At 53.4% G+C, this 23,563-nt stretch overlaps 6 protein-coding genes across 10 annotated transcripts; 4 read left to right on the top strand and 2 right to left on the bottom strand.

Moving 5' to 3' along the window:
- Nucleotides 1-110: 110 nt before the first annotated feature.
- On the top strand, nt 111-2,919 carry bnipl (BCL2 interacting protein like). Of its 2 annotated transcripts, none has more exons than XM_053887555.1 (9): nt 111-262; nt 1,041-1,118; nt 1,194-1,246; nt 1,314-1,565; nt 1,621-1,815; nt 1,957-2,059; nt 2,273-2,359; nt 2,421-2,519; nt 2,586-2,919. In XM_053887555.1, exons 1-9 carry the CDS (start codon nt 246-248, stop codon nt 2,602-2,604), a joined length of 903 nt encoding a protein of 300 aa, XP_053743530.1. In that variant the 5' UTR covers nt 111-245; the 3' UTR covers nt 2,605-2,919. The 2 variants fall into 2 exon arrangements, with proteins under 2 accessions (XP_053743530.1, XP_053743529.1); XM_053887554.1 differs by having other exon boundaries at nt 1,957-2,191; nt 2,586-2,915.
- Nucleotides 2,920-3,372: 453 nt separating this feature from the next.
- LOC128771795 (thioredoxin-interacting protein-like) lies at nt 3,373-5,489 on the top strand. Of its 2 annotated transcripts, none has more exons than XM_053887553.1 (6): nt 3,373-3,847; nt 4,000-4,069; nt 4,129-4,276; nt 4,342-4,554; nt 4,620-4,766; nt 4,831-5,489. In XM_053887553.1, the coding sequence occupies exons 1-6, from the start codon at nt 3,595-3,597 to the stop codon at nt 5,131-5,133; spliced, it is 1,134 nt and encodes a 377-aa protein (XP_053743528.1). In that variant the 5' UTR covers nt 3,373-3,594; the 3' UTR covers nt 5,134-5,489. The 2 variants fall into 2 exon arrangements, with proteins under 2 accessions (XP_053743528.1, XP_053743527.1); XM_053887552.1 differs by having other exon boundaries at nt 4,813-5,489.
- Nucleotides 5,490-6,453: 964 nt separating this feature from the next.
- On the top strand, nt 6,454-8,465 carry LOC128771585 (major histocompatibility complex class I-related gene protein-like). Its single transcript, XM_053887032.1, has 2 exons — nt 6,454-6,642; nt 6,894-8,465. The coding sequence occupies exon 2, from the start codon at nt 6,973-6,975 to the stop codon at nt 7,924-7,926; it is 954 nt and encodes a 317-aa protein (XP_053743007.1). The 5' UTR covers nt 6,454-6,642; nt 6,894-6,972; the 3' UTR covers nt 7,927-8,465.
- On the bottom strand, nt 7,986-10,595 carry polr3glb (RNA polymerase III subunit GL b). 2 transcript variants are annotated; one of them, XM_053887034.1, is made up of 8 exons: nt 9,969-10,595; nt 9,252-9,458; nt 9,048-9,177; nt 8,920-8,988; nt 8,796-8,852; nt 8,446-8,537; nt 8,252-8,377; nt 7,986-8,190 (listed from the first exon to the last, which is right to left on the bottom strand). In XM_053887034.1, the coding sequence occupies exons 2-8, from the start codon at nt 9,369-9,371 to the stop codon at nt 8,104-8,106; spliced, it is 681 nt and encodes a 226-aa protein (XP_053743009.1). In that variant the 5' UTR covers nt 9,372-9,458; nt 9,969-10,595; the 3' UTR covers nt 7,986-8,103. The 2 variants fall into 2 exon arrangements, with proteins under 2 accessions (XP_053743009.1, XP_053743008.1); XM_053887033.1 differs by having other exon boundaries at nt 9,252-9,432; nt 9,969-10,594.
- LOC128771582 (immunoglobulin superfamily DCC subclass member 3-like) lies at nt 10,282-20,116 on the top strand. Of its 2 annotated transcripts, XM_053887028.1 has the most exons (15): nt 10,282-10,811; nt 12,914-12,969; nt 13,071-13,376; nt 13,518-13,662; nt 13,980-14,110; nt 14,177-14,314; nt 14,385-14,543; nt 16,515-16,680; nt 16,744-16,994; nt 17,065-17,229; nt 17,376-17,564; nt 17,633-17,740; nt 17,816-17,936; nt 18,003-18,099; nt 18,171-20,116. In XM_053887028.1, exons 1-15 carry the CDS (start codon nt 10,633-10,635, stop codon nt 18,240-18,242), a joined length of 2,283 nt encoding a protein of 760 aa, XP_053743003.1. In that variant the 5' UTR covers nt 10,282-10,632; the 3' UTR covers nt 18,243-20,116. The 2 variants fall into 2 exon arrangements, with proteins under 2 accessions (XP_053743003.1, XP_053743004.1); XM_053887029.1 differs by lacking the exon at nt 12,914-12,969 and having other exon boundaries at nt 10,704-10,811.
- A 222-nt stretch (nt 20,117-20,338) lies between these two features.
- Nucleotides 20,339-23,451, bottom strand: LOC128771584 (gonadotropin-releasing hormone II receptor-like). The gene is made up of 4 exons (XM_053887031.1): nt 23,338-23,451; nt 21,714-22,251; nt 21,157-21,358; nt 20,339-21,077 (listed from the first exon to the last, which is right to left on the bottom strand). The coding sequence occupies exons 2-4, from the start codon at nt 22,248-22,250 to the stop codon at nt 20,677-20,679; spliced, it is 1,140 nt and encodes a 379-aa protein (XP_053743006.1). The 5' UTR covers nt 22,251; nt 23,338-23,451; the 3' UTR covers nt 20,339-20,676.
- Between the last annotated feature and the right edge of the window lie 112 nt (nt 23,452-23,563).

Below are 23,563 nucleotides of genomic sequence, written 5' to 3'. Positions count from 1 at the left end.
GGACACTTGGATATGCAGCTGGCTTCTGATTGGTGGGTGTGCTGATGTGGTGAAGCCTGCAGTGGCAGGTGAGAGTGGACCAATCAGGCGCCAGCTCTGCAGTGTAATGTGGTCAGACCTGTGGGACAGCACCAGAGTCAGACAGGGAAGTCCTGCCGTGGGAGGATGATGAAGCTGTGACATTGACACACACGACCCCCGGCGGCTAGTCAGGACCCAGCGTGACATCGTCGGCAGCCGGTGACATGGACACAGCCGACAGGTATGTGACTTCCCTGAGCTTCTGTAGACCTTGTGTTCGGACCAGCAGGACCTTCTGTCAGTCGCTCTGATTTGAACCTGAAACCAGAACCTTAGGGAACACTCTGGTGGACCTGGTCTGGACTCGGCTGGTTCTAGCGAGACACACTTGGTCTCCTCACCAGACTTTTTCTTGACAAATGTTTTGGGTTTTTCTTCTACGCCATGAAGACGGACAGTTTCAGCCTCCAGCAGATCATCAGGTCTATTGTCCCTCGTCGCGTCACCCCGATCCGGTCGCCTTAGTTTGTGTTTATGTGGGGCATCTCTTACTCCCTGTCCTCTGGACACATTTGGTTCGGTCTTGTCCTGACCAGATTCTTGAACCTCCTGTTATGGCTCATGCCGAGGAGCAGCACCAGTTCAACCGTGAGTGCCTCACAGATGGCTCGGCCCAGACCTTCTGTGGGCCCAGATCCCTGGTGTCCTCCGCCCATGAGCCGGGAACTTGAGGTGCTGATCCTCATCAACTATCTTTGGGATCCGTGTTGTGGTTCTGGCTGTGGGAGGATCCTCCTGAAGGCACACCTGCCTGGGAGTCTGACGCTCACAGGTGTGGTCACCTGGTGGGTGTGTTGACGTTAGCAGTAGCACACACCCGCCTTTGTCCAGGTTGGTTCTTCTGGTTTGTCCAGTTTCCCTCCACTTCTTCTGTGATGTCACTTCCTCCTCTACTGGTCACATAACAGTGCTACGGCATTGCTGATGTAGCAGTTCTGCTGTTGTGTGCGTGTGTGCAGGATGGTGGGCGACTCGGGGCGCCTGGACATGGAGGACCTCGAGCTGAAAGAGGAGTGGCAGGATGATGGCTTCCCCAGGTCTGACCTTTGACCTATCATAGTGTGTGTGGATTTTAGTTGCCTCCCTCTTGAAATGGTCTGTTGTTTATACAGGCCTCTACCAGAGGACGGTGGGCGTCCAGCGGCCGGAGCAGGTTCCGGTCGAGGTGAGCTCTTCTGTCCGCAGTGACATGAGAATAGAGGTTTCCTTGCTGATGCTGTGGAACTCTGCAGCTCCACCCACCTCTCTGGACCTTTCTGGGGAGGGTGGTGCCAGGAAGAAGCGCCTGGTTGCGCCGTCGCTCAGCTTGACGTTGAGCCGCGGAGACTCACACGACCCGAGCACTGACGGCTTCTCGGCTGCGGCTCTGTCGGCCTCACCAGAGGAAGGTCTGTCACTGGACATCAACCTGGAGGCACTGGAGACGCCATCGGACAGTGAGACCGAGCCGCTGCCCGAGACCACGCATGAGCTGGAGTGGGAGGGTGAGCCCACTGACCCCTGACCTCATCATCCGGTCAATTGTAACTCTGCCAACAGACGACTTCCCACGCATGAGCTCCAGTACAGTAGAGGGCGCCACGGGGCGAACAGAGTACTCTGAGATGGGCCTCGTGGAGCTGGACCAGGTGGATGGCAAGGGGCGCAGATGGAGGAAGTTCTGTGTGTCTGGGCTGGAGTACCATGTGGACATGAGCGTGCTGGAGCCGTACCTGCAGGTCCTGTCACACGGAGGTCAGAGGTCACGCAGAATAGGCACAGGTTAAAGGTTGAACCAGCTTGGGTTTGGTTCTTCTGAGCCTCAGTCAGATGTGAACAGGTTTGGTCTGTGCACTGGGCACGTCCGTGGTAACTGGCCTGTGATTGGTCCGGCAGGTTACTATGGAGACGATATGAACGCCATCATCCTGTTCACAAGCTGCTACCTGCCGGAGAACACGGTGGAGGACTACGACTATGTGATGGACAACCTCTTCAGGTACATTGTGGGGACCCTAGACCTGATGGTGTCAGAGAACTACCTGCTTGTCTACCTGTGCGCCATGGCGCCCCGAAACAAGCTGCCTCCCATTAAGTGGGTGCACCAGTGCTACGCCTCTATTGACCGAAGGTGGGTGAGGTCACATGTCCTGCGCTCTCACCGGACCGTGCCGTTGTTTCCTTGACAATCAAGTTAGCATCATCTTTTCAGGCTGAAGAAGGACCTGAAGGGGCTGCTGGTGGTCCACCCGGCCTGGTACATCAGAGCCTTGATCACCATGGTCAAGCCCTTCATCAGGTCAGGAAGATGATGAGGAGTACAAACCACTGAGCTGACCTCTGACCTCTGACCTCCTCAGTGACAAATTCAGTAGGAAGATTCACTTCGTGCACTCGCTCCAGGAACTTTCTCAGATGATCCCCACAGACCGGCTGCAGATCCCCGACGCCATCCGCCAGTGAGCACCACAAAGCCTCCTGCACTTCAGCGTTCATGTCTCATGCGTCCATGTTTGGTCCGGCAGGTTTGATGCAGCCAGATGACCAAGTATCTCTTGTGTTGACCTTTGACCTCCTGCCCGGAACCACAGACGTGAGCAGAGTGGAGACTGCTCTGTTTCAAAGTAGAAGTTCCACGGGATGACTGTGGACCAGACCAGGGTCAGTCAAGGACCAGGTCGGCGGGGCCAGAACTTTTTGTGACGCTGTGGCAATATTTTGATTTGTAATTATTTATGTTTTTTAACGCCAATTGTTAAGACCCTAATGTGATGCTTCACTCTTCATCTCCTCTTCTGTGACTCCCCCAGTTGTGATGTGATCAACATTGAACTAGTCAAAGAAACATTTGAATAAATCCTTTTTTAATGAAACAAAATGATAGGAAGATTTTGAAAGTCCAACAGGAGATAGCAGCTTGAAGGACTGGCTGTGTTGACCTGGGAGGGAGCTGTGCAGTCAGACCCAAGGTCCAGCAACTGATGGTGGCAAGAGCTCTTCTTTCCTTTTAGCAGCACCAACTTGTACTTTTTCATGAAACCTGGTCCGGAACCAGCCTCTGAAATCACCACATGAAGACTAAATCATCCTGGTACTTTCCTGCAGCCTAAGTCAGTCAGGGAATTCAGCAGCTGGACACTGACCTGTAGCTTTATTTAGCCTTCAGGAAAGTCCAGGAGAGATGCGGTGCTGACAGTGAGGAATGTTAGTTGTTAGTTTCGTTTTCATTCTTACTTCTGTTCTCCTCGCACATGTTTTCTAACGTGTCGCTGTTGAGTCTGGTTCTGTCCAGGAGCCTAACCCTGCCGCACACGGCGCATGTTTGGTTCATACTCGTCTTCCTCATAAATGAAGCGCCTTCTTCCGTCGATAGCGGCCGTCGGCGTTTGTGTGTACCGAGAAGTTGTTTCTGTTGCGTTTTGCTGACGTAACGTGCACCTCTTCTCTGATTGGCCACTGCCCGACCCGTGCGCTTCAGATCATATAAATACAACTAATTCCAGTCCGAACTCAGACTTCGGCGTCCCCGTCACGATGGTTCAGTCCAACAAGCCTGAGGTTTTCCAGGTCAACCTCTCGTCTCCCGGTCGACCCTCCTACCGCAGCGGGGATAAGTTTTCCGGCTCGGTTCTGCTGGCGGCGGACAAACCTTGCAGGTTCGCCGGACTCACGGTGACCGCTGTCGGTGTGGCGCGTGTCAAGCACCGGGGCAGGAAGCGGAGGCGTCAGGAGAAGGAGCACCTGAACCACCGTGAGGATGTGCCGCTGGAGGCGCAGCTGGAGAGAGGTGACGTCAGAGTTGTGCGACCACCTGGTCGAATGATCAGAGAACCTCAGTTGTTCGGCCCAAATACGTTAAATAACCTTAAATAGTACTTTTTAGAGCAGCTGGTAATAGGTCATAATGTTTTGGGCTGTTCATGATTGGCACATCCTCAGATGGCGCCGGCTGCTTCCTGCTTCCAGCTGGACGGACCTTCAGCTTTTGCTTCAGCTTCCTGCTGCCCAGGTGAGTCCTTGTCTCAGTCCCTTTTGAGAGCAGTAACTGACGTAACCTCTGACCCGCAGGGGTCTGGTGTCATCCTTCAAGAGCAAGTTGGGCTGCGTGCATTACTGCGTGAAGGCCACGCTGCGGCGGCCATCTCAGGCAGACCTGCAGTGTGAGAGAGACTTCGAGGTCGAAGAGCTGCTGGATGTGAACCGACAGGACCTGCAGGTACTGATGCTCAGGTCAGGTCCGGACCGGAGTCAGCTGAGTAACCTGCGCTCCCCTGACCTCAGGCCCCGGTCTACGTCTCCACGAAGAAAGCGCTGACCTGCATGTTCATCCCTGAGGGCCAGGTGTCCATCAGTGCAGGAGTGGACAGGATGGGCTACTGCATCGGCGAGATGGTCCACATCCAGGCCAAGTTTGAAAACAGGTGCTCCTGCCTGGTGGTGCCCAAGGCTGCCATCTGTGCCAAGCACTCATTCATAGCTGATGGACACACCAAGGTGATGGGGCTAGGGGAGGGGAGCGTGCTCAGTCTGGTACTAACCTTCTGTGGTCTCCTGGTCAGACTCACCTGAAGAAGCTGACGGTGGCCCGAGGAGAGGTGATCGTCTCTGGAAGCGACGTTGAGTGGCAGGGCATTGCCTTGAAGATCCCCCAAGTCAAGCCAACGCTTCAGCACTGTGACATCATCAAAGTGGAATATGTCCTCCAGGTGGGTCCTGGTGCTGCTACTGTTCAAGCTCTGGAATGTGGTTTAGGTTCTCTTGTGTCCACAGGTCTACCTGGCGATACCGGGCCGGAAGAAAGTGGTGGTGGAGCTGCCCCTGGTCCTGGGCAACGTTCCGTCCAGAGGCAAGTCCTGCACTGTGAATGGACCGATGGGCAGCTGCTGCTCGTTCCTGACTGAGAGCCCCAGCTACGGCACCATCGGTGTAGACACGCCGCTGCTGGAGGACTGCGATAATGAAGGCGAGGAGGTGGGGCTCATCATGCGAGCGCCGGCATCTTCTCCCGCCCTCCTCTGCAACACCACAGTGAGATGTCTGTACGGGAATCGCCGGCTTCTTCAGGACCAGTGAGTCGCCGTTCTCGTCGACTGGACCTGGACCTTACAGCGACTCGAGTGGACGTGTGTAAATATTTGTACTCTAGAGTTTATTTTTCTCATTTGCACCGCAGCTGCCAGTGTAGGGTGTAGACTGGTTCTTCTCATGAAAGTTGGGGTCTAGATTTAAAACCATGATAAACAGTCGCACGGCTCCACGTCGTGATCAACTGCCATGTTGCTGGACATACCGTGACTCGGGTCTGGGTTCGTCCTTGGGCGTGTCAACGAGATCATCCCGCCATTCTGCTCACCTGCAGCTGGTCAGGTGACCCGGTCCTGTCACACAGTGAGACGTTGTTCTACTTTGTGTTTGCAGTGACAATAAAGTCTTTGAAGTGAATCCTATGCCTGTTGCCACATGCTACAAACACACACACACACACAGAGCAGTGGGGTTCAGCAGGTCACCCCCATTGGAAGTGGTATTTCCTGTAAGTGTGTAACTAGACTCCTGCTCATGGGCCGACAGCCCTGACGTGGTGTGGATTAAAACTGTAATTCAGGTCAAGTTCGAGTCTTGTTGACTCCAGTCTGAGCCTTTCAGGAGGTTGTTTTGGTTCTGACTAGAAAATCATCACCGACCGATCTGGGTCACAGTCCAAGGCGTACAAGTTCAGGCCAGAACCAGCAGCTGTCATGATGTCGACTCCGTTCCTGGTCTGGACCAGATTGTGGTAACAACATAGTCTGGCACCGTGATTGAACCATGACGTCACAGTTGGACCCGAGACAGGTGGCTGAGGTCACTCCTCAGCTCGAGGTGGTGACACATCGAGCTGACGAGTGACAGTTTTGGGTGGTATGTTGTCCTGGTCCAGTTTTGGGAGGTGGGATGGACCAGAAAGGAACCTGAGATGTGTGTGGCCACATCTCACACACACACAAGTTTCTATTTATATCCTCATTAGAACTTCATGAGGATCATCATTGACTCAACCCTTCCCCCGGCTTCTGACCCTAAACCTTCACCATCCAAAACACATGGCTAACTCGAACCATGACCCTGAACCAAACTCAAACCGAATTAAAATGACCTAGTTATTATTAGATCAGATTAGATGAAGATCAAGTCTTTTGCCTCAAGAAGAGGCTTAAACTTGCTAAGACCGGCCTTAACTCAGCACAATGTCCGAGAATCGGTCCTTGTAAGATCAAATCAAACCAGTCACACACACATTTGGAATAATTGTCGGAAGTGATACCGAACTCCAGCACACGGTGTCGCTGCCATCTTCCGTTTGTAGACGAACAACAAACACATAGTGACAAAGTTGCTGTCGACCCCCATGTCTTGGATCGGATGCGCGCCTTTCAAAACAACGCTGTGATTTCACGGGCCGCCTGGTGACAGTCCGGCTCGCGGATTGGCTGGAGAAAGAGCAAACGAAAGTAACTTCGAAGACGCTGAGTCAACTCTCCTGGTCCACCATGTCGACCTTCTGGCTCCTGCTGGTTTTCGTCCAGCAGGTGTTGAGTTCAGGTAACTCCGGTTTTGATCGGGTTCAGTGGGCAGAAATTCGCTCGTGTTTGTGGACAAAAACGGCTTGGTATGTTGGGAGGTGAGTCTTTTTGCGAGGACCAGGGTCCTCCGTCAGTGGTCTGACTGAGTCCTCTGACCTGAACATGACAGGTTGTTGTGCGGCAGCTGCTAGGATCAGCTGATAATTCAGACGAGTTTGAGCTGGACTCTGAGAGTCTGGCTGTTTACATACAATCCTCTGCTGTCTCCAGGTGCAGGACGACACTCGCTGTGGCTCTTAGCCACCCACGGTCAGGGCCCTCACAGTTGCCAGAGTTCAGCGGGGTGCTGATGCTGGATGACCTTCAGGTGGGATACTACGACTCAACGCTGGAGCAACTAGTGAGCAACAGCCGGGAGATGGTTCCACTTGACCTGGGTCAAAACACTGTGCGGGTTCTTCATCACATTCAGAGGAGCACGAAGAACCGTGTGACATTCTTCAAGCAGCGTTATAACCTGTCCGAGGGGATCCATGTAGAGCAGAGACTCGCAGGCTGTGAGATCCAGGATGGACAACGAACATTCATCCTGTCACGTGACAGTTTTGATGGTCAAGATGTAGACAGCCTGATGTACAACACGACCCACTTCTCCTATACAGTCAGTGGCTACATAGTGAGCCGTTGGGATGCATTGAAGTGGCACTATGTCCAAACCCTCTATCAAGAGTTGTACCTTCTGACATGCACTGCAGTCTTAAAGCAGCTGATGGACCAGAAGAAGGGCCTGGTGACTCGTCGAGTCCGACCTCGATTCCGCATCTTCTCCAGGCAGGTGAAGGGCGGAGCTCTGCTCACCTGTCTGGCCACAGACTTCTACCCTCGCCACATCAACCTAACCCTGTTCCGGAACGGACAGGTGGTGGAGGAGGATCAGCTGAGCGCTGGCCCGGTGCTGCCTAACGCCAACGGCCTCTACCAGATGAGGAAGACGCTGGTGCTGACGGAGGAAGAGCTTCTGCAGAAGCACAACTACACCTGCGTCGCTGCTCACCTGAGCGTGGACAACCGGCTGCAGGTGAGCTGGAGGGCCGAGTCCTACCACTCACACCGGGCCCACTTTGTGTCACCGCTCGTCGTGGTTGCCACGATTCTGCTGCTGATCCTGATCCTGGTCCTGGTAAAGTGCCGGAAAACTCAGGACACAAAAGTTCACACAGACTCACTGGAGGCGGAGAGCGTCTCCATGGTGACTCATTCTGACTCTTCCACTGACCAGCCACTAGAGGACGCACCACGATGAGGTACCTCAGAGTCGTGGCTCATTGGGTCTGTGGTCAACGAAAGAAACTGAGCAGATGCTGGACAAGAGCTATTGGTGTGTAAACAAGTGGAGTTTATTTCTCCGACAAACACGTCGTATAAAAGCAGGTAGAAACTTTAAAACAACTTCAGGGTAAAACTGGTTCAAACTTGTACGTCAGTAAACTGCCTCGTCCATGTTGTCGTCACTTTCTGCTCCAAACTCCTCTCCATTGTCGAAGTAAGACATGATGTAGTCTGTCTCCTGCACACACACACAGGCTCAGAACCTCCTTCACATCATGTGACACAAGCAGGAGTCTCACCTCTTCAAACTCTTCCTCGTCATACTCCTCCTCAGCCTCCGCTCCCTCCTCCTCCTGCTTCTTTCCCTCTTCGTTGCCGTCCGCCTCGTCCTCGTCGCTCTGCTGCTCTTCTTTCTTCTCCAGTGTCTTTACCAGGAGAAACACAAGCCATCAGGCCCACAAGCTCACAGGGAGTGGCTGCCAGCTGCGCTCACCTCCAGCTGGAGGAGAACGTCCTCCTTGTCCTTGGTTCTCGTCTTCTTTAGGAGCGGCTCAGCTGCCTTGGTTGTGGGCTTGGTGGTTGGAGCTGAGGAGAGCAACAACCAGTCAGACCTGTGGAGCACTCTGCCATGGCCATCATCATCATCACTAAAATCCACTTATCACTAATCTAAAGCAACACAAACCAGAATGTCATATTGCCTTCATCATCGTCCTACTCCTTACAAAGACTCATGGAGCAGAGTCAGGAGACACACAAGACACCAAGATCAGAGTCATGTCATTGAGCCAGTCTGCGCTTGTGTCATTTATGTGTCGCCTCACAGCACCTGAACATACTGACCCGCTCGCTTCAGCCTCCGCAGGTACGGCCGGACTTCTCTGGGGAACCTGGTCCAGTCTGAGACACAGTGGTGAGTGAACATCAGGTTCAATGCAACAACAATGAGAGGGTTTGAGAGACGCACCCGGGATAGCGTCTCTCAGCCGGTCGGTTTGTTCGCTGCCATGATACTTGTCTGAGTAGCGCTCCACATCTGCACAAAACACACACACACGTCAGTACTGGACTTGGAGTCCCTAGCCGGTCTCTGACCTCTCTTGGTGGCAGCTGGGTGGATGAAAGTAGGGAGACTCCTGGTGGTTCCTCTGAACTCCTGTTTGAGTGCCAGCAGGTACTCTGCTTCCTCTCCCTCAGTCAGGGGGAGGGGCTTGTGCTCCATCAGCTACAAAGCAAGGTGACTTGAGAGAATCAGCTCAATGTCACTACCTGGTTCTGGAGCCTTGGAGAATCACTCACTGGAAACAGAGGCGTGGGCTGCTGGATAGAAGGAGGTAAACTCTCTCCTCGGTTGATGCCAACAGCCTCCACGCTGAAGCTCATCATCCGCCGTCCTCTTCCGCCCCCGTGACCCGCCATTCTCACCAGCGGGACCAAACTGGACGGACCTTCTGAACCAGGTGAGCTGGACTGGTGGTGTCTGGGGGTTAGAGACCAGCAGGAGGTCTGACACATCCAAGTTATCAAGATCTCCTCCGCCACCACCCCCGATTATGCAGCAGTTGTGAATATTCTTAGAGAGAGGGGTATTCAAATGAGGAGCTTCCCTGCGATGTTCCCACATTTACATCTGAATCCTCGAACTCACTTAGATTTCCATCGTCTCCACTGCGGCGGGGGGCAGGTCATGCTTCCACACTTGTGCTTCACATAATTATTATTTTTGAGTAGCGCCACACCCCTCCAGTAACACATGGACACACGCAGTTTCACCTGAGCATAACATTTTGCCTCAGTTACTTCCGGTAACCATGACAACTACCTAACGCGCCTCCGCTATATCAAGACGTTCTAGTCCTGGGATCTCACAACACACACTAGGCGCAAGGATGCACGTGGTTGTTCAACAGAATGCAAAAAAACATAGCGCGTGGTGGTCTAGATGCGAGCACGTGGGCCAGTTCCCAGTCGATTCTAATCGCGACGTACGAGAGAACAAACTCACTCATCACTCACCGTGTGGTCAATCAGAACGTCGCCCCTGGTTCCGTCCGCGTCTGCTTCATTGTCTTGAGAGGTCTCGGAGGGCGATCTCAGATCTGCGTCTGCTTCCTTCGACACTGTTTGTTTACATTCGAGCAGAGTTGGGTTCTTTCTTCTTCTCCTGAGCAGCGTCGCAGCGGAGAGCGCTCGCTGCTGCCACCGCAGGCCAGGATCGGAACAGCCGCTTGGACCTCTCACCGTAAAGTATACTACAGTTTGCTATCATTTTCAGGCAGTTGAACTACTTTCGCAGTTTGAGATGATTCAACTACGTTTAAGTCATTTGTGGTAAAACTGCGCAACCAATACTCACGTTGTGAAATGTGTTTCACGTGTTACGCTTGTTTTGTCTCTCTCTAATGTGATGTCGGGCTAGACGTGTAGTTTGTTTAAACTACTGATGAAGAATAGATGGCTCTTTATGATGCACATGAAGACAAATGTTATGGTGATAATCATACCGCTGGTGCTCTTCGTCATCACGGTCATCTTCCTCTCGGGCTTTCATCCGACCACGTGACGTCATTATCTCGCACCCACAGCTGTGAGGCTGGCAGGTCAATTCCCCACATTCACTACCTCAACCCTCCGCCCCGGACCCAGGTCCCGCCCCCCTCCCCCACGGTCAGTCACCGGGATGTCATTTCAAGCAGAGTATCAGGAGAGTGAGCAGCTCGTCCGAGGAGCTGAGACACGAGCAGACCACAGAGAAGTCCCGGGTTCTGATGCTTCTCATGGTTTGGATATAGGAGAAGATGCTGAAGATGCTGCTTACCTGGAGTATGACGATGATGACGCTGCTGCTCTGCTGCTCAGGTCTGTTGTCCTCATTCGTCGTTGTTTGTTTGTTGAAGTGGCAGAAGACAGACCCTGCTTTGTCGTCACGTGTCCAACTTTCCTGATGTTTGTTGTAGTTTCAACTTCATAACGCAGTTTTAGATGGTTGACCGCGCAGAGATGCGAGAGACGCTCATCTTCATCTCATTTACATACAGCAGCGAGTGCGTGAGTGTCGCTCTTGAACTGGAGCAGCGCAACTCTTTACTGAGTTACAGGACAAAGACACTTGAGTGGAGGACAGCGCGACGCTGACGTTAATCGAATAGAGAAGAATGATGTCTGAAAACACGCTGTCAGCATTTGTTTGCACAGTGTTGTTGGTGAGTGCGTTGGCAAACATGGAGCAAGTTCTGTGGGGAAACCATGAGTTGGGTCATATTTCTGAGGCACAAGTGTGTCATTCTTGAAATCGACCATTGTGTAACATCACCGTCTGTGCATAGGTCTGAGTTGACATGTATTAATAGTCTTGTGTGAACCAATCTTTGACAAGATACTGATCCTGTGAGGACATTTTGGCCGGTCCACATAGAGGTTTGAGGGCAAAGATGTCTAAATAACTGGGTGATTCTAACTGAGTTCCAGTTCAAAGGTTCAGAGTCCTGGTTCAGGTTAGTCATGTGTTTAGAGGGACAGGCTGAGGAAAGGGTGATGGCCAGGAGAGGTCAAGTGTGTGTGTGTGTGTCTGGTTCCCAGGCTCCGGCACCAGACATGCTGCTGACGTTTCTGATGATGAATTCACTGCTGGGGGGTCGGGGTGTGGGGGTCCTGCTGTGTGATATCTGTGAGGGGGGTTCACGGACAGTCGGACCGTGACAATAGAGGAGGGAGGAGCTTTAGGGTGCTGAACCTGAACCTGCACTCTCATGACCTTCAGAGGCCAAGGTCAAGGTTTTAGGGATCTGGCTGGGGGTGGTGCTGGTTGGGGGGCACGCTTCATCCATCCTAATGAGCCACGCAGATGAGGCGGGTTCTAATCCCATATGTGAAGTCTGAACCATGATCCCACACACACACACACACACACACACACACTGAATCATTCATCAGAAGTTCACTCACGTCCTCGTGAATCGGGTTTTCATGTGTTCACTCCAAGTCACTATGTGACTCTGTCGCCAAAAAATAAATCAGCTTCTGGTTCTTAACGACCATTTCTTCTGATAAAAACATTTGCTTGGTTCCGACCCATCTGTGTAGCTTTGGCATCCAGATTTTGTTCTGTGTCAAGTTTTGGGTCAGGATTCGATACAGTCACTCTCTTAGGAAAAGTTCCTGGCTGATACTAGACAGGCTGAGTTGGTGGTTCTTTTGGATCGCTTCTGTGCTACTCAGTCATGAGTTCTGAGTCAAAGTTTGGTCAGGTTCTTCTGATCCTTAACTGAATTGGTGCTTCTGACTCACATGAATTACTGAGTCTGGTTGCTTAGGCAGGTTGAGAGTTATCTGACTTGGTTCTGATTGGACTTTGTTGTCTGGTTCTTTGAGGCCCACTGAGAGTTCTTTACTTTGGTTCAATTCTGGTGTGGTTCTTCATGGGTCTGGTCTGGGTTTTTGGTATGTTGAGTCTGGTTCTGGTCCTCCAGTCTTATTGGTCTGGGTTTGGGCTGTTGGGCAGAGATGGGACTTGAGTTCAGCACGGTCGTGGAACTTTTGGTTCTGAGTCCAGACCTGGTTCTGGATGGAGAAAGTTCAGGATGCAAATGAAGCGACAGCTGCAAAGTTGAGTCGCTGGTGTTGTTGTCCATTTTCGGGGGGAGATGTTGTGTCTGCTCTGAGCTTTGTTGTCGTTATTGTTGTCCTTTAGACACAGGCGGTTGGGGGGAGGTCCAGGATGCGGGGAGGGGGGCGATGGAGGTCATGCTGGTGGCTGGTTTCTCCTCCCACAGCATCTTCAGAGACCAGCTGGGCCCAGGATGGAGGGTTTTGGGTGACGTCACTGGCTGGGGGGGTCCTGGGAAAGTCACCTCGTCCAAGTTCAAGTTGAAAAGCATGAAGGGGATTATGATGATAAAGAGCTTCACAGATGCTGTGTTCAGGGACTGACTCATGCAGCGATTCACCTCCTCCCCCTGCAGCATCATCCTCATCCTCATCATTATGTCCTCCATCTTCTTCACCACCATCATCTTCAGTAAGTCTCCATCACTCTGTTCCATCCTGTGAGCAGTGAACATGTTCAGGTTCCGGGTCCGACTCCATAGCTGCCACACCAACCGCCTCTCGCTCCTCCAGGTGCCAGTGGGGCCTCGGAGCTGGCCTTCCTCACAGAACCCGGTGACGTCATCGCTGTGAGGGACCGCCCCCTCCTGCTGGACTGTCAGGTGGAGGGCGAGGGGCCCATCTCCATCACCTGGCGAAGGAACGGCGTTCCCGTGCCGACTGGGGTACGTGCCACCGTCCTGGCCAATGGGACTCTGCTGATCCGGAACTTCTCCAAGAGGCGGGACAGTAATGAGACGGACGCCGGCGAGTACGACTGCGCTGCACAGAACCGATACGGCATGTTGATCAGCCGCAAGGCGCGAGTGCAGCTGGCATGTGAGTCACATGACCACACAACACACGAGCAAACACGAGAGACACAATGTCTAACAACGCACAACGCTGTGTCCAAAACAAGCACATGAACTTGTACACACTTTCATTGTTTCACTGATCCTGACTCTCTGTTGCTCCTAGCTCTGCCCAAGTTCCTGTCACACCCCCAGTCTGTGGCAGTGGATGAAGGGGGCGTGGCCAGACTCACCTGCCAGGTCAACGGCATCCCGGAGGCCAGCATCACCTGGCAGAGAGACCGCGGTCTGCTGAGCACTGAGGACCCCAGGTGTGTTCCACAGGCGCAGAGACGCTCACACACCTTTGTTTTTCTATCCTTGTGGGGACATTCTCCTGGCCATCACCCTTTCCCCACCCTCTCCCTCTGAACCTAACCATCCAAAACACATGGCTCACCTGAACCAGGACTCTGAACCAGACTGGAACCCAGTTATTCTTCATCCTCAAATTGAGGCTGAACCTTGTGGGGTCCAGCCAAATGTCCCCACAAAGTCACACGGTTCTCACAAGGATAGTGTTTTGTCAAGAATTGGTCCCCACAAAGCAGGATAAACAAGCCCACTCACACATGCCCGCATGCTACAGGTACACTCTCCTGCCCAACGGCATCCTGCAGATCACCGGCGTGCGTCAGAGCGATAGCGGCTCTTACCGCTGCGTCGCCGCCAACATCGCCAACACACGCTTCAGCCAGGAGGCCCAGCTTTCTGTCACAGGTATGACCACGCCCACATGTTTGTCGAGAAGGTCACCTGCTCAGTACTGACCGTCTTCCGCTCCAGTGGCAGGAGCCAGGATCTACAAGGAGCCCGTCATCCTGTCCGGACCACAGAACCTCACGATCAACGTCCACCAGACTGCCATCCTGGAGTGCATCGCCACAGGGAACCCCCGACCCATCGTGTCCTGGAGTCGACTTGGTAGCCACCAGTTCACGCACACGAGACCCGAGCTCTACCTCCAGGTACTGACGGTCCATCTTGTGTGCAGATGGGCGCTCCATCGGGGTGGAGGGGATCCAGGTCCTCGGAACCGGCAACCTGATGATCTCGGACGCCACGCTGCAGCACTCTGGTGTCTACGTGTGTTCGGCCAACAGACCCGGGAGTCGAGCCCGGCGGACAGCACTCGGGCGACTTGTCGTTCAAGGTACCTGCTGTAACAGAACTTCATCTTTTGTGTGCTGCGTATATTGAGTCCATGAGGTGCTGGCGTGAGAGGTGGCGGGCTGATGGGTAGTGATGCAGCTCAGGAGGAGTAGAATCAGATGATACATATGACACGCGGAGTAAAGAAACTGAGCTGGTACTGTGAAGTGGAGTGAGTGTTAGCCTTGCATTTGAACTTGTCCGTCTGTTTATGTCTTCAATGTCAAGTTCTCTGTCGCACAGACGTTGTCTGACTCTTCACCCCACTGACCTTCCACCCTCTGTAGTTCAGGTCACAGCGTGCAAAAGAAGATAAGAAGCCTCCTCTGTGACTCTAAGCTAAATACATGTTCATGTCCATCACTTATTGACATATAGCAGCGATGAACATCAGTTCATCCACCACAAACCTTCACAAGGTCTTGAGGTAACGAACAAACAAGCTGCTTCAGCACCTCTGTTGCCGGAGACACATTGTTCCCCAGCTGCTGTGGAGATGAAGGTTGCTGCAGCTTCACAGCCTCAATATCAATGCGACCCCTGACCCCGTCACAGGCGGGAGGAGATGTGTGAGGAGCGACGTCGCCAACAAAGAGAGGGACGTGGAACCTAACCTCACATTCAACATCAGCTCCGAGTGTGTGTGTGTGTGTGTGTGTGTGTGTGTGTGTGTGTGTGTGTGTGTGTGTGTGTGTGTGTGTGTGTGTGTGTGTGTGTGTGTGTGTGTGTGTGTGTGTGTGTGTGTGTGTGTGTGTGTGTGTGTGTGTGTGTGTGTGTGTGAGATATGGCAGAGGCCAGGGTGCAGAGGTGAGACACAGAGTTTCCCAGACCAAGCTTCATTAGAATCTGAATCAGCATAAGAAGTGTTCCACTTGACAATGAGGACTCTCTCTCTCTCCCACTCTCTCTCACTATCTCTCTCACGGTTCAAGTTCAAGAACAAAGCACACAGCCACATTCTCACAATGACAGTCCATCATCTTCACTGCTCACTGACACCCGTACTGGTCGTAGTACTGATACTATTATCGTGTGTTCTAGCGTGTCAGGGAGCGTTTTAGCAGTAGCAGCAGAAACGATCATCTCAAATCTGAAGTATTTGTAGTTGTGTGTGCAGTACCTGCAGTACTGTCCGCGAGAGGGCTGTGTGTTACCGGATGATCCGTGTTGCAGTAATTCTGCGATGATTTGGTTGGTGCTGGTGGTGGTGGTGACAGAAATGGCAGTACTAGGAGACAGTGGCAGTATTGTCAGTAGTAGTATGCAAACTAGCATCAGTGTGCGCAGTAAACCACCTTCATCTCTATGCAAATGAGCCCCACCCCCTGTGTGAGCGATGGCTCCTATTCAGACTCGCTCCCCCACCACTGACCTCCGCCCTCTCACCCCTGACCCTCGCTCTTCACACAGGCAGCGGGGGCGGGGCGCGGCAGGGTTATTTAGGGTGACACAGGCGCATGTGTGTGTGACGTGGGGATGGTATTGCCATGGGGACGGAGGGCTGGAGGCGAGACTGCAGCTGTCTGTCTGGCTGATGATGTGGATGACAAACGGGTCACAGGTCAAGTTGCGTCCAAACAAAGAGACAAGTTCAAGTTCACTTTTGTCATGTTGGATCGCCTCACAGACACAAACACTTCAGAAGACAATGAAATTATTCACACTCAAACTCATATTGATATAAATTCAGGATTTGTGTCTTACTCTCTATCTCCCTCCAAAGGAAATTACTAGGAATTGCACTCTTACTCTGGTGCCCTTAGTGTTATTGACGCTACGACTGATAGAAATATTTGTCGTTCAACTGTGCCTCGACTATTATTACTATTAGTACTAACAGCTTGACTGCCGCTCCACTTTGGTGGTCTTGGGATGAACCAACAACGTTGGAGTCTCAGGTTGAAGTGGTTTGAGTTGTTGAAGTTGTTGATGCCAAAGCAGTTTAGTGTTAATTGCAGTGTGACTCCTGCAGCTCCGCCCGAGTTCGTCCAGTGGCCTCAGTCCGTCTCCAGACCAGCAGGGGGCAGCGCTGTCTTCAGCTGCACTGCGTCGGGCGCCCCTGAGCCTCACCTCATCTGGCTGAAGAACGGGAAACTGCTGACTCCCGGAGGCAACGTGAAGCTGACCAACGGAAACACGTAAATATTTGTTCTGCTCTGTACGACGTTTGGCGGAGTAGCTAACCGCGACTCCCTCTGCAGGACGCTGGCCATCACTCGCATCACCCCAGAGGACGAGGCCATTTACCAGTGCATTGCAGAGAACAGCGCCGGCACCAACCAGGCCAGCGCCCGCCTGGCCATCAGCCAAGGCCCGGAGCTGCCCCAGGCACCCACCGGGCTTCAGGCCACGCCCCTCAGTAGCAACAGCCTGCAGCTGGCCTGGGAGCAGCCCGAGGAGCACATCAGCCAGAACATCATCGGCTACGTCCTGCACATCCGTCGACTTGGAGGTGAACTGAAGAAGAACCTGGATGTCATGAGTGCGGGAGACATGCCTGACCCGTGTCCTCTCACCTACAGAGCCAGACAGCGCTGAGCTGCAGGAGGCAGTCAGCAAAACCACCTTCAAGCATGAGGTGTTGAATCTGGACCCCGCCACCACCTACTCCATCTACCTGAAGGCCTACTCTGCCCTGGGAGGCAGCCAGCAGTCCAGCACCATCACGGCCACCACGCTGGGAGGAGGTACGCTGTGCTTCTTCTACGAAATAACAAAGGGACCATGACCTGTAGGGGGCGCTAAAGCGTCACTGAGCAGACATGTTGACGAGGATGTCTCAGGTGACCCATCGCATATGAAGCATGGTTCAAACTTGGTCCTGTCCCCACAGTTCCTGCCTCTCCGACGTTCTACACTAAAGTCCTGAACCAGACAGCCATGCAGGTCTACTGGGAGCTGCCAAGCAAGCCAGGGAAGCTGGAGGGCTTCAAGCTGGAGTACCGAGGAGTGTCCCACCCAGACATCCACGGCCAGGATACCTTCCCGGGACACATCAACACTCACACCATCTCTCACCTGGGTCAGTACCAGCGTGTTGGGCGCTGTCCCGTCACCAGAGCTCTTGCTAACGCGTGTGTCCGTGTGCAGAGGCAGCCGCGGTGTACCAGGTCCAACTGCTGGCCTTCAACGGGAACGGGGACAGTCCACCCAACCGCCGCTTGGTGTCCCTTGTGGAGGGCGGAAGTAGCGCCCCAGGTAAGACCCAGGAGCGATGCCTTGCCCCTGACCCTTGTGAGCCAGGTCCAATCCTCTCTACCTCTGTCGCCTCAGCCGGGCCCTGCAACTGCGAGCACAGCGACGGCTCCGTGTCCACCCTGCTGGTCGGAATCCACAGTGGCGTCGCCGCCGTCCTGTGCTGCCTGCTGGTCGTCCTGTTGGCGTACCGTCGCAGGTGAGACCCCCCTCAGCACCACCACCACCACCATCATCAGTGTCTTTATTACTCTGGTGTCTCCAGTCTCTTGTGCAGGAAGTCAGGTAGCTGGGAGACCCCGCCCACTTTGAACGAAGTCAGAGGTCCAAAGGTTCCATCGGAGACTTTTGAGCTGCGTCAGGTGACTGTTGACATCATCACCGTCCAGGACTCTGAGCTGCCAGTCACTAACATGCACTGCTCTGTTCACAGAGGAGTGACCAACCGCCAGTGATGGTCATGGTGGAGGCTCCTCCTCTTCAGGCGGGCACCGGCACTGGATAGCACACACCCTTTCCTCCCCTGAACCCCACCCGCTGTCGGCTCCTCTCCTGACCGCCTTACAGCCACGCCGCCTTGATTTTAAGTTAGAATTAAGGAACGTCTATCGTCTGCCCCGCCCGACTCGTCTCCAGATGTCCACCACCTGGAATACAATTCACCAAGTTCCTCCTGGAAGCCAAAGCTAAACCATTTCACCCTGAACCCTCGACGTTTGGACGAACCTGTTGAAACCAAAACCTTCTTTTTCCGTTATTAGTCTTGTGTTCGTCACCATTGGTGCCAAGTTTGTGTGACACCGAGGCCTTCCACCAGTCTGTTCAGAGTTCCGGCCCTCACAGGAGCCACTGAGGGCCAGTCATGTGGTCCTCAGATCCTGCTGAGGTCACCAGCCAAAGGGATTTGACTCTGATCGGACGGTGTCCGCAGGGGACGCGCTCGTCCTCGGCTTTGCTTTAGTGCTTGATTGTCTCACCGAGTTCGCCTCTAGTCAGGACGCCGACAGCCGGTCTCTTTCCACCTTCCTTTCTTCCCTTCCTCCAAACTCTTCCTCCAAAGAGAGGCTCAGTGCCTGCTCCAGGCCACACAAGCCCATGCTGCTGGTCCTGCTAGCCTACCTCAAAACCAAAAGGCCTGTTGTGGGCTGCGTGTCTTCTTATGTGCCAATGTCCGTCTGTGCCCGACCAAACCGACTCACCCGAAGCTCTTCCTGAGAAGGTTTCTGGAGCTCCACATCCTTCTAAGCACCTCCTCCAGTCAAGCACCAGCTGCCTCCTCCACTGACGCTTCCCTTTTCTGCCACTGTGTGTCGCTGTTACCTCCCGAAGCTCAGTGGAGATGTTGGAATGACTTTGACTGCTACCTCTTCCGGGTGCTCCAGATGTTTGGACGTCTGTCTTCATGGAGAACAGCCTGTATTCTCACTTCCCTTAGTGCTGATGTCCGGATTCCAAAAGTTCATGTCCAAAGATAATGTTGTTTCCTCCAGTTTGTTTGTACATGTCTGTGAACAAACATGTTAGTCAGAACTAGGTGAATATATTTTCCTATGTATAGCAGCCAAATAAGAATGAAGAATAGACGGTGCCAAACTGTAAACTCAGAACACCTGCTGTCTGTCCTGTTGACCTAGAAGAGAGCTGTGACCTTTGACCTGACCTCCAGTAGATTTACTCAAAGTCTGACTCACGACTCGTCCGAGACACAAGACTCACTGGAGTCACTTGAAGAAGTGACTCAGACTCTTCACAGACGGCTTGTTTTATTGTTTAGGAGCAGTGCTGCCTACAAGTCGTCATGTGGGTTGTTTTATTTAAGCTGGTGGTGGAGTCAGAATTTTTTTAAGGAACCAGAGGCAGAGTCATGAAGTTCTCGGGTCAAAGGTCACAGCTGGTTCGGGACCCTTTAATGAATATTTTACAAATGTGTGAAGTTTGGCTCGAACTGTTCTTCCAGTTTCAGTCTCAGTCATAAGCAAAGAGCAAATGAGCCAAACCGAAGAAGAGCCGATGTTTTACCATGTTTTCCCTCTTACTTTCCAGTTTTTACTGAATTGTTGCTAGTTGAATGAGAACGTTTGTAGAGTTTGAAGCGTGACTGCAGCTGACACCAGAGCCACTGAGCGAACCGCCATAATTCCTGAGAGCCATGAGTGTGCTCCTGTTCTTGGCTCGCTGCTCTGCTGCCCCCTGCTGGCCACGCTGTAGAAACTAGAAAGTGTAGCGCTGGAATGCTAGAACCAATGAGAAAAGTGACGCTTTAATATTTCTGATTTCTTTTCTCCAGTTTAATGTGTCCGAAGAAGAAAAGCTTTAAAGTCTGAGACCTCGCGTCTCTGACGTTTTCAACTTCTGTGTGTGAAGTTCAGACACATGGAACCAAATAAAGCTGAATTCATTTACGAAACCTTCGTCCTTACTCACACTCAACCGATGCCTCGACCCCACACTGGTCACATGACTCCGGGAGAATGCAACACCGGTGTGGTCAGAGCTGTGCTCTGCTGAAAAATGAGTGAGTGAACCAGGATCTGGACCAGATGAAGGTCACTTCCTCAGCTTGTCCAGTTTCCCTGGCAACAGTGAGCGGGACAGTTGGAGAACCTTCTAGAACTGATTTTATTTTCAATACAAACATCAGACAGGGAAGAAAGATCCAAAGTTCACCTCACCTGGAGAATCATCGTCTCATCTAAGACCTCACTACTGGTCCCGTCACAGACTTGGCATGGGCCTTGTGCGAGTCCCCGGAACTCTTTTAAACTACACGTGACTGACCAGACGGTGGCGCTGCAGCATGATTGGGACTTCTCTCTCGCGTCTCGGCCACTGTGGACCAGAGACCAGTTCTGCACCTGCTGTCGTGCTCCACTGAGTTTGAAGTTAGTTTTACATTCATTTATGACATCATTGACATCCGAGGCTCTGATTGGCCGAGGCTACTGTGCAGCTTCTGGGTTGTTACTGGCGCCGTCCGACTCATTCTCGCCGCTGTGCGGCTGCTGCCGCATCGACAGTCGGTCCACAGATCGCGGCGAGGTGTCGCGCCGGGCGCGGCCGCAGCAGGCGGCGAGGTCCGCCCGGAACGAGGGCGTGTAGAAGCCGTAGATAATCGGGTCGCAGCAGGTGTTCAGGTTCCCGAACACAAAGAGGGCGTGGTGCACGTACTCGGGCGTGATCTGCAGCATCTGGGGCTGGAACCAGTACCAGATGCCCAGCAGGTAGTAGGGGGTCCAGCAGACGACGAAGGACAGGACGATGACCACCGTCATCTTCAGCGTCTTCATGCGTGCCTTGGGGATGATGTCGGTGCCACTGCGCCGCAGATATGACTCACCTGCTGAGAGGGGCGAGCCGGTCATGTCATGAGGTTCCGCCCATGTTTACAGGCGCGTGAGCTTCGCCTGGGCTCGTGTTACCTTTGTTGCGCCGGTGCTGCTGGTTGATGTGCAGCAGGATGCGGGTGTAGCAGCAGCTCATGACCAGCAGGGGGACGATGTAGAGCGTGAAGAAGTGGAACATGTTGTAGAGCGTCTCCTGCCAGTGGCCGCTGAAGCTGCCGTGAGTCACGCACTGAGTGAAGTCCACGCCGTCCACGCGCGTCGCTCGGAAGATGAAGAGCTGCACAGACATGAACGTGAGCAGGCGTCAGCTACCTGGGAGGAGACAGGTGACGCCTTCACACGCCACAACTCTCGCTCACTGTCCAGAGTTTACGAGTTCAGGAGCAACATGCTTCACTGCTCCAAAGAAATGTTTGTGCCGCGAACAGCAGGAGGCGCCGCACTTAATCACATTCCTGCTGGATTTACCTGCCAAGCACTCACTCGCTGCTGGCTCTGATCTGATCTGGACCTCCACAACCATCACGTGACAGATCACGTGATTGGTGTTCAGCAGTGAGGTGGATGATGGAGTGTCATGAAAAATGAGCGGGGTCGTGTTGACACACGGGGAGGTCGTGACCTTAGCGTACCTGTGGCGAGGCGAAGAGCAGGCTCAGGCACCAGGCTAACAGTAGCATGCGGCGGTTGCGGCGGTGGGCACTCAGGGCGTCCAGCGGGTGCAGGATGGCGTGCTGGCGGTCCAGACTGATGACCACCAGGATGAAGGTGGACGCCTGCATGGCGAACAACTTCAGGAAGCAGAGAAGTTTGCAGAGGACGTCGCCACCGTACCACTGCACCGTCACGTTCCACACCATGTCGAGCGGCATCACCACGAACGTCATCATCAGGTCGGCCGACACTAGACTCAGGATCAGCGGACGCAGGTGCGATGCCAGTCGCTGGCCTCGCCCGCGCCACACGCTGGCCAGCAGGGCCAAGTTGCTGCAGGCGGCGAAGATGAAGAGGATTGAAGTGGCGCCTACCCGGAACTGGGCGGCCCGAGTGAACTTGGGAGCTTCCCAGTCCAGTGGTGGGAAATGTGAGGAGTTGTGAGGAGGCGGAGCCACAGTGGTGGAGCGAGGAGCTGCCAAGGAGGACCTGAGACTGGACCAGTTCCCCGACATCCTGAACAGAGAAGAGACTTTTTCACTTGTTGGAGCAGAACCAAGGTCCAGATTCTGTGCAGAGCTCTGCCAGTGACACGGCAACACCTCAGTCCACATGGAGACCCGGCCTTCTGTGAGACTTGGTGCTGAGGGGCAGGTTATCGGTCGACAGCTGTCAGCAGACTGGAAGACTTGGACTCTCACAGCTGTTGACGCTTCGATTAAAGATGTCTTCCAACACAAAGACTGTGAAGGAAGCGGTGACGTTGCCGTGGCAACAGATTCACGGTTACTAATGAGGAATCTGCCGCCGACATCCAGGTCGGACAGATTGACTAACAAGATCCAGATCTTGAAGGTGACGAGGGGTGTGGATGGCACAGGTCCAAGAGGTTCTCAAGGCGCGAGCCTAGGAAATGTGGGGACAGATGAGGAGTGGTGGAACCCCCAGCTTCACCCCTGTCTCAACTGCAGCTTATGACACTGACCACTGCCACATAACTGTGAGTGGCTCTGTCCAGAGAAGCTTGTTTCTGCTCTCGGCCGCAGGATCAACTCTTTTCCATCCAGAACTGGGTTCTGAGGCGGATCAGCATCGTGTTCTGATGCAGGAACAAGCCTCCTGTGGTCACAGACTGAGCAGATGACTCCTCTGTGACCCGCGACGTCACACACAATCACACAGGCACATGTGCCTGAAATAGCTCCAGTGTGTAACCGGATCTCAGTGTGATTTCTCGTATATCTGCCGTTGTGAGGATGAAAGCGGCCGGACCTCATGTGTTGCTCAATGACAGACTCCAAGTCAGTGAGTCGGTAACGAAGCTCACTCGTGACTCATGGGTTACCGTGTCAATCGTCGCATTTTCTTATTAACCAGAAGTTGGTTGCTGGGATGGAGGTGGGTTGTGAGCAGAGCCAGAGCTCACAGTCAGGTTGGAACGTTGTGAGCTGGCACAAGTGTCCAGAGTTCAAACCATGTGATCCAGCATCACAGCACCATGGCTTCAACCTGCTGACGTCGGCGTCAGTTTCAGGCAAAATATTTCCAACAGTCAAGCTGGACCTGAAGCTTCTAAAAGAAGGGAGCAGTGGAGGCACTTACCTGAACAGCAGCTGCTTCTCTCTGGCTCAGGTTCGACTCCTGTGTGCTGCTCTTCTCCTCATGTTCTACTCCTCAGCAGAACCAGGACCATACTCCTGCTGAGGTGGATTCTTCTGAGCAGCCACAGCTCGTGCGAAGCTGGAACACTGAGACTCACTCACTGCAGAGGCGGAGCTTCAGACCTGTGAGTGTGTGTGTGTTCAGGTTCTGCTTCCTCAGCTGCTTC

The sequence above is a fragment of the Synchiropus splendidus genome, chromosome 15 (genome assembly GCF_027744825.2).
Source record: "Synchiropus splendidus isolate RoL2022-P1 chromosome 15, RoL_Sspl_1.0, whole genome shotgun sequence".
Taxonomy (NCBI): domain Eukaryota; kingdom Metazoa; phylum Chordata; class Actinopteri; order Syngnathiformes; family Callionymidae; genus Synchiropus; species Synchiropus splendidus.
This window is presented reverse-complemented; position numbering and strand designations above follow the sequence as displayed.